The sequence below is a fragment of the Oxyura jamaicensis genome, chromosome 11 (genome assembly GCF_011077185.1).
Source record: "Oxyura jamaicensis isolate SHBP4307 breed ruddy duck chromosome 11, BPBGC_Ojam_1.0, whole genome shotgun sequence".
NCBI lineage: Eukaryota > Metazoa > Chordata > Aves > Anseriformes > Anatidae > Oxyura > Oxyura jamaicensis.
In genome coordinates, this window is record NC_048903.1 from 11,902,255 (window position 1) to 11,911,524 (window position 9,270).

Here is a 9,270-nt window from a genome sequence, read left to right on the forward strand (position 1 = left end):
ATGTATAAAACTGTAGATCCTGAGAAGCCTTGGAACTTATGTTCACCACTGTAATTAGCATACAGAACTACTGCCAATACCAGGAACTAATCCAGCATCTCTCTTCATTGAACTCCTTCCTGCAGAGATGGGGTATTCTGCCATCAGTTGCAATTAAAATGTTCAGACCTGAAGCTTTTTGTCCCTCTCCTAAACAATGGCTCTCCTAGCAAGTTACTGCCCTGACTTTGAGAATACAAGCCTTCCTGTAGAGTATGGAGGTTTAAGTAGACATTATACGTTTATACATCTCTAAAGCAGGATAAAGTCAGGTGAGGATTTTTTTTTTTTTAATTTTTTTATGGCATTTATTAACTGCAGCATTTGAGGAGGCTAACAGTTGCAAGTTTCTGAAAATTAAGAGTTATTTTCAGATCAAAATTTAGTGGTTTGTAGATTAGTTCATATGTAAGAGAAATGTAGTCTTCTGTCTAGTTGAGATGCTATCTTCAATTATCTTTTTTTTTTTTTTTTTAAGAGACTGGTTTATGATAATTATTTGTGCTGTATTAGGATCATGGCACCATTTTGCTAAGCGGTGGATAAACATCCACCTACCAGAGCGATCTGTCTCTGAACACATACAGAGGGTCAAACAGGAGAGTGGCAGAATAGAGAAACTTTTTTACTTGCCTTTTATACATGCTACTTGATTTTATTTTTATGTCAGGGGACTTTGAGGTGAATCTTCTGCTCCACCCTAGAGTCTGATAGCAGTGATATGTTCCTCCCTGTCATCCTTCCACGGTAAATACTAGGTTATTAGGACTGAGAGTATGCTGCTCTGCAGATGTCACTGTATTCCATTCTTACTCCTAATTACAGGTGTTTTTTTGTTTGTTTTTGTTTTTCTTTCCTTTTACCATTTAACGCTGTGAAAATGAGCCATGTAGGTATTTGATCATCTGTCTCACTTTAGAGAACTGTGCCAATTAATTTTCAGTGGGTAGACCCTGTAGCAGTTGTGGTGGGTTACTGGTTACTCCCTCTGCTTAGATACAAGGTTAAATAAATGTGGTATTTCAGAGATTGTTTTTTGTCTTTTGCAATAACTCTAACAGTACAGACATTTATCTTTGCAAGTGCTTCCCAGTCCCTCTCAGGTATGCTTTTGTTTGTGTCTTGGGGATATATTGTTTTTGACCTTTGTTTATAATCTGAAGCAAATTGTAATTCTTTGTTCATTCAGTGCCTGCATGCTATGCATTTTTGTCTTCACAGTGAAATTTTGTTCTTGGATTTATAAACAAACCAGTTGATTCTAAAGCCATACTGTGTTTGTTGAGCACCTGAGCTCCAGACAGGGCAAGAATGCATGTGTGATATGAATGTTAAGGGGAGGGAAAATGACTATTCTGAGAGACATGTTGGGGAGAGGTTGTGTGATTGAATAGTATCATTCAGCAACTAGTTCTGCTGCCTAAGCTCTGTGTCTGCACAGATCAAAAGAGAATTTCTCTTATCCAAGGCTCGGGAGAGCTGAGCCATTCAAAGTGGTTGTGTGTAGCATATAAATTGGGGAACAAAGTTGGCCTTGTGTCTGTATAATGGAAAGCCATAAAAACAGTCAGTAAATCCCGATTCAATTCATTGACAATCAGGACCAGCTGTAGCACAATTAAAGTTGACAGCACACAAGGGGATAGGCACACATTTCACAAACACAAATCACCCTCCTTTAGAGAGTCCCAGGCAGCCCTCTTGTTGGCTAGCAGTGCTGCTTAAGTGGTTGCTCTCATTTCAGTCAGCCAAGAAGAGGTGCAGTGGTCATTAGGAACAAGGACAGGAGGGCACTGGCACACAGGGTCAGAAATCACAGTCCCTTTTGTCTGTCCCTCTTCTCAGGTCTGACTATATGTGCAAGTAGGATTTTAAGCTCAGTTCTGCCTTGCCAAGTGCAAGCAGTTGCACAAAAGACTGTTGCCCTAAGGCCGAAAATTACTTAACTTTTCTTTCAGTTGGTTTTCAAATCCTGTCTTTTCACAGGTATCTCTAACTGTAAAGCAGTTGTCTCTAAAGACAGCAGAACTTAGCAAAGACACTGGTTTCTAGTAGAAGACCTCAAAAAACTACTGTTTGTACAGGAAGAGAAGTTAAAGGTGTCCTTGTGGCAGAAAGGAACTCGGATGAAAATATTCAGGTCTTCTGAGTGGACAGTAGCTGTCCCTACAAAGGCTGGCAGAGGAACACTTAGCAGTCCTGGCCAGTCTGCCATAAAGAAGAATGATCCAGGTCCAAAAATATTAACAAAAAGTAGATTCTCAGAGCCATTTTATGTTCCTTAAATGTTGTGCAATTTAACTGTTTCTTTGGTGGGCTTCGTTCAGAAAAAAGATACAATAATATTATTCATAATGTCACACAATCTCTACCAGCACTGCTGTGATTTGGTGGAGCTACGGGCTGTGGTTCTTTGTTAGCAAGTCAGGGCTATGCTTCATCTCTTCAGAAAGACCCTACCTGTATTTTGTTTTCCCTGTGTCAGGTTGCCCATAAGCTTCTACACATGGAAAACATTGGTCCAAAACTGCTCAAAATGGGGCAAAATTTATGTCCTATACCAGATACCATGAAGACAGAAGCAACTGTGAACAGGCCTGTCAGGGGAAGTTGAACATTTAAAGAGCAGCATTTTCTCACAGTAGATGTTAACAGTTTAACGAAGGCCAGCAGTAGGGCAGTAATGGAGTTAAGATGCTCAAGATGGTGTATTTTCAAGTGGTACCCTTCAGTTTCCTCTTGCGGTGTTTTTACATGTGTAAGCTGCTGTTACGTGTTTTTACCATGTACGCTGCTCTTATGGCTACAGTTAAGATTAAATTGGGATGTTAGGTGTATGGATCCTGTGGTCACATAAATACTTAGGAAGCATCTTCATTTGTAAGGGGTTTTTGCAGTTTTAAATTAGTGTTCTGAATATTTTACACCGTAAGATTTACACCGTAAGATTTAAAACACAGCTTTAATAACCCCCACAGGGAGGAAAATACATCCTAGAAAAAACAAAATTATTAGGAAGAACACATAAATACCTGAAAGAAGAGCAAGGAGGTTGTGGTGGTTGACTCAGTGAGTAGCTAAGTACCTATGTATCTGCTTGCTCACCTCCCTGCATGACAGGAACACAGGAAGAGCAAAAGCGATAAACTTTTGGGCTGAAATAGTTTTAATAAGTGAAGGGAAGAGGAGAAAGAAGTGATACAAAGGCAGACAAAAACACATACACACACCACCTTCTGCTATCCCAGTTTTATTGCTAAGCATGATGTTACATGTTATATCTCTGGCTAATTTTAGTCAGCTGTTCCAGTCCTGTCCTTTCCCCATTTCTTGCCCACCCCCAGCCTACTCACTGGGGGTGGGGGCAGAGTGAGGAAGAGAAAAGGCATTGGCGCTGTGCAGGCACTCTTCAGCAACAGCCTGAACACTCGGGCATTATCAACAGTTTCAGCCACTACTCCTAAACACGCCATAGCACAGGCTGCAATTAAGAAAGTTAACTCTATCCCAGCCAGACCCAGTACAGAAGTATTAACCTCTGTGTGCATGTTCACAACATGCTTCTCCCACTCCTCACCACCATCCAAAGCTGATGGTGGCTTGCATGATCCAAAGCTGAAGGCAGTCTTGCCTTGATGACAGGACTCCAGCAGATAGTTGTTCAAAAACTAAGTGGGTTACCCAAGGGGGTATTACAAATAAAGCACTGTTAGAATCAAGTGTTCTGGCACAACATTCCTGGGTCACTTTTGTCAATAATGACATAAGGCTCCTGGATTTCGTTTACTTTTGAATTATAGTTTTCCAGCTTTACTTCACTGGATTTGGGAGAGTCACTATCAGGCTGCAAGAGGTTCCTTCTGCCCGGTGCACTGGTGCTTCTTCTGCTTGGAGACTGAACATTAATACTTTGTGGTGGAATGTAGGTGGGATTTGGGGGCTCTCTAATACGTCTGAAGCACTCACAAGCTGCGTGTGCATTAGGAGTATCCATTAATAGTCTCTTGCTATCAGAATCAGTAGTGGGATCCTCCATGCTCCCAGTAGTACAGCACAGATCTGAAGATGGCTCAATACACGCAGCTGCTTGGTTCTGCATTTGAGCATTGGTCAGGTATGTGCATTTTACTTTGGACTGATTAAATTCTCCTACATTCCTGTCACTTGTAGTTGCATATGATACTGACTGAGGTTGCCCAGTTTCCTCTACTGGATACATCAGATCTTCCTGAGTGTCCTTGACTTGTAGTTTTGTGAAGGTTAAAGACAGCTCACAAACTTCCTCTTCCCTAGTGACACCGCAGTTTTGGACAGAGGCAATGTCCTTGTATGGCAGAGACTTCAGCTCATTGGGTTCATCTGCAGGATCTGGGTCTACACAATTTATGGCATCGCTAATTTTTGCTTCAATTGATTCTTCAGGCACTTCTTGAGCTTCAAACTCCAACGTGTTCTGACTGTTACAAGAGCTGTCAGCAAATATTGCAAAGGCTGGTGGACCGCTCGCTCCTGGTGAGAGTGGCACAGGCCTGATCTCATTTACAGTTGACTGTGCAGTGACTGCCAAAACACATTCTTCACTTAGACTGGCTCTTGGCTTTTTTTCAAAAGCTTTTGGAGAAAGATTCTCACTGAAAATAGGTGTCTGTCTTATGACAATGTCGCTGTATTTGATCAAGAAGTCCTCGCTGTCTGAGCATTTGCCCGGAAAGTGTGCTGTGCTAATGACTTGCCTTTGGTGTTCCTGAAGCCTGTTAGTGGATTGAGTAACCGCTAACTGAGGCATGTCATCTTTGATCTTAAGATTCCCTGCAGCTTCAAAGGATTTATCGCTATTAGTTGAAGACTTGGCTTGCATAGCAAGGCACAAAGATGTTTCTCTGTTTTCTTTATTTTCTATGTTTTCAGAGTCTTCTCTCTGGGGTGTCTGATCTTCTTTGTCCTTATTTCCATGATGCCAGTGCGTTTGTGTTCTCTTCTGCAGGGTCTTCTCCAAATTGCCATGTTTTTCTTCATTTGTCATTTCGAGGATGGTTTCACACTCAATTCTTGCCAGGAATATTTCAAATGCAGTCTGCTTTGTTTCCTCATTGTTTCGCTTTCTGACAAGTGAAAACTCTGTTTCTGTTGTTGCAATGTAACCTATTTTCTCCAGTACTGTTTTTACTATGTCATCTGGGAGCACAGATTGAATATAGTAGACAAAATTACCGGTGAATGTCTGAAACAGAATGCAACAGCAAAAAACAGATGAACACTAGGGGGATGGGGAGATGTGTGAAAGACTCCCTAAAAACAAAACTATTTCAAAATCAGTCAAATCTTTTTAAAAACTATTTTCTTGGAAGTCTGACTGTTGAATCAGTAAGACTTTCCTAAAAGCATTATTTTGTCAGCCTCTTGAGCACTTTATCTGTGCTGTAGCATAATAATTTCAAAGAAGTTATGCCAGTTTAAACCTGCTAAGATACTGGCCAAAAGCATTAATATTAAAAAAAAAAAAAAGGAGAGAAACCCCAACATTTTAATCAAACTAGAGAAATTCAGAAATGAGTCTTATGTGTTCCACTGAAGAACAGAAGATTTTTCAACAGAAGACTCATGGAATCAATCACCGAGGTCTAGTTTTTCCTAAGGCAAAAGACCCGATGCACTCACTGATAGTCATATTTCTTCACTGGTGACATTTTCTTTCTCAGTGGTTCAGATTCTTGCTTTAACTTTACTTTCCCAAAATTAGGTTACCACTGCTCTGAAAGCACCCTTCTGAGGTGACGCTATTCTCGGGGAGATACTGCTAACATGCGCTCCTCTCACAAGCTGCCTGCACAACATGACTTCTGTAAAAAGCTGCTGCTGTGTAACAACTTCAACAAGTTACCATTTGATCTGTTTTGGAGCTACCCAAGGCATGAGGCCTAGTTTGTAAAATCAAAGTGTTTTTTGGTTTTGCCACGAATCTTGTGATGGGAGAGACTGTGTTTACCTAAGCATGGCCAACTCCAGGTAAGTCAAGAGAATGAAACTAGGAACGCAGAGCTGACTTTCAGTTAGGGTACTGTATTTTCTGGCTGCCCTTTGAGACCCACTTACCTACTTTCTAATGCTGTGTTCTTCTCACAAGTATGAGACGTTGGGGGAAACAATACTGCCCCCCTAAAAAGGCTGTTAGATTAAAATGCCACAATATAACGTAGGGCCGAGCCTCAGTCTATTTTCAGGTAAGTTAACAGCAGCTTTCGCTACCAAGCCTCTGTTCCTTTTGGATGGGAAGAAATGAGCAGGCACTGGGGCAGGGGGGTGGCATCAGTGTGGGGTGAGACAAAATATGAAGTATGTCTCCAACCAATAACTTGTATTAAAACCATTATGTACATAGACACAGTTCTCCAGCTTGTGCCTTTCAGCACAATTACTTCAGGCCTTCAGTGGGATGCATCCTGGATTTTGTATTACCTACTATAGACTTTTTTTTTAATATATAAATACAACTTAAAATTTTTGTACTATGAAAAGCTGAGCCCGCTCCCTGTAGACCTTAGTATCTTACATGAATGCTTAGCCCTGTTTTAGGAAGACGAATGTGAAACAGTAATCTAGAGCTGTTTGAGAATCCAGAGATGGGACCTAAAGGCAGGAAGAAGGCAAGAAATAGCTTTTCTTTGCCAGCATCTGGTGCTGTGGGAAGGGAGATATGTTTATATTTTGGGTGTTTGGGAACTTCAAGTTCAGGTGGCTTGAGGACGTGTGCGAGGTGAGAGGGCCAGCCTGACCACCTAGGTGTGGGGAGCAGCAGCGTGTCTTAGGAGTCCTCGTCTGAGGGCCTTTCCTTCCCCGCACCGGCTGCACCCACCGAGCGAGGAGGAGCAGAAACCCACCTGTGCGGGGCGAGGCCAGCCCGGCCAGCTCCAGACCTTCCCCCTTCCCCACCGCCTCCGTGAGCGGGGCTCCCCGGGAGGCTCCAGAGCCCCCCTGCGGGGCCGAGCAAGGCCTCGCCTCCCTCCGGGGCCTCCTACCTTCAGCGACTTGATCTCCTTCCTCCACGGGGACAGCAGCAGGTTGACGCAGAGCAGCTCCAGGACCTCCAGTGCCTTCAGCAGGTCCCTCAGGACGCCGCAGCCACCCCCCCGCTGCCCGCGGGCCCGCCGGCACCGCTCGGCCACGCCGCGCACGTCCAGGCCGCCCCGCCGCCGCGGCTCCAGCAGCCGGCGAGCCCTCGCCTTCAGGGCGGCCTCGTCGCATGCCGCCAGCCGCCCCTCGGCCCCTCGGGCCGCGTAGTAGGCCAGGTAGTCCCGCAGCACCCGCTCCTCCTCCGCCGCCGCCGGCTGCTCCTCCATGGCGCCGCCCGCCCGCCGCCGCTGCCCCGCGGCGCCGCGCCGCCCGCCATTGGCCGCTGGCGCCCCGCCGCGTCACTCCGGGCAGGGCCGGGCGGCACGGCCAAGCCGAAGCGAAAGGCGGCCCGGCGACGGCGACGCCTGGCGGCCGCCGGGGAGCCCTGCCCGCCGCCGGGGCGCGGGGCGGGGCGGGGGGAGGTGGCCGGGAGTGGGAAAAGAGGCGGCGTCGCGGGGCGGCGGCGGCGTGAGGGAGGAGGCGGCACGTGGTGGCGGCGGCGTCGCGGGGCGGTGGCCGCGTGAGGGACCGTGTGTCGCGAAATGGCGGCCGTGTGAGGTGCCGGGCGTCGCGAAATGGCGGCCACGTGGGGGACCGGGTGTCACGTGGTGAGGGCCGTGTGAGGGACCAGGTGTCGCGAAATGGCGGCCGTGTGAGGGAGGAGGCGTCGCAAAATGGCGGCCACGTGGAGAACCAGGTGTCACGTGATGAGGGCAGCGTGAGGGACCAGGTGTCGCGAAATGGCGGCTGTGTGAGGGAGGAGGTGTAACGTGATGAGGGCCGTGTGAGGGACCGGGCATCGCAAAATGGCGGCCGTCTGAGGGACCAAGTGTCATGTGGTGGGGGCCGTGTCAGGGACTGGGCATCGTGTAATAGAGACTGCATGCAATACCAGGCGTCGTGTAATGGTGGCCGTGTGAGGGAGGAGGCGTCGTGTAACAGCAGCCATGTGATGGATGAGGTGGTGCGTAACGGTGGATGTGCCATGCTGTCTCGGTGCAGAGGTGAGGCTCCCTCCTTTTCTGCTCCTTACTCTCGGTGGTAGCGGCCTCCCTGCGGCCTTCCCTGCCTCTTCCCCTCACCATGCTCCCAGCGTGATGTGTGGGGTGGGCTGGGAAGTGAGACCTGTGCTTGGAGGGCTGCTGCGTGGAAGCTCCCTTCTCCAAAGGTAATAACGTGGAGAAAGTAGGTGTGTGTCCTGTGCCCGTTGTGCGCAGTCTCAGAATTCCCTAGCTAGATGGCTCATGTCCTCTGCTGCCATGGCTGGAAAGGTTCCTGGGATGGGCTGGAGATGAAGGCCGGGTCCAGCAGCTGGGAAATGAGCCTGTCTTTGATCCTAACGCTTCACTCATCTTGGTTTTTGGAATCTGGGTTTTACGATCAGTTGTTATGGCTGCCCCAATGCTGCATGCCTGCGTGATTTCATAAATTATTGCCCACGTGGGCCTCCCATGACCTTAATTTTTGTTGTAGACCAGCTGGGCTGGTGTCTTTAGCTGTGTCTCCACTGACCTGACTTGCTGTGAGTGTGAATTTGACTTCATGTTTTTTTAATGACTCATCTTATTATAGATTGTCTTCATTACTGGATAGATTTTATGATAAATATCAGTCATACTGTTAACCGCTGGGAATGCCTGGCTTCTCATGATTAAGGGAAATCTCTGGCTAACTTGACCATAGTCCTTATATTTCTTGTCTTGCTGAAAGCGACTGTGCAGCATTGCAAACAAACTGGCTTTCTCTCTGACTTTTCAGGCAAGAGGGCTTTAACAAAAACATATGCTTTTGTTCGTCATTCCAAGTGAAATGTCATTAGGTAATACTTTTGCAGTATTTGTGTACGGATAATTGCTATATAAAAATTGCTGATCTAGCCAAGCGGGAAGAGGGGAAAAATCCCCGTACTACCACCACATGTTAAAATGAGGCCATCTGGCCATCTGCTGTAATGTCTGAGTTTCCTCCCCCGCCATATGTGCATGCATACACAGACAAGCTTGGCTGTGCTATTAGTAGGGTGCCTGCAGGCAGCTCAGATCGCTTCTCGCCATATGCAAAACTTTATTGACCCAAATGGGCGGGTCTGATTTTGTGTTTCTGCATGCCTGCTCCCGTGGA

At 46.5% G+C, this 9,270-nt stretch overlaps 1 protein-coding gene across 1 annotated transcript; it reads right to left on the bottom strand.

Annotated features, from left to right (window-relative positions):
* Positions 1 to 3,662: 3,662 nt before the first annotated feature.
* LOC118172466 lies at positions 3,663 to 7,542 on the bottom strand. Its single transcript, XM_035336357.1, has 2 exons — positions 7,056 to 7,542; positions 3,663 to 5,260 (listed from the first exon to the last, which is right to left on the bottom strand). Exons 1-2 carry the CDS (start codon positions 7,374 to 7,376, stop codon positions 3,755 to 3,757), a joined length of 1,827 nt encoding a protein of 608 aa, XP_035192248.1. The 5' UTR covers positions 7,377 to 7,542; the 3' UTR covers positions 3,663 to 3,754.
* Between the last annotated feature and the right edge of the window lie 1,728 nt (positions 7,543 to 9,270).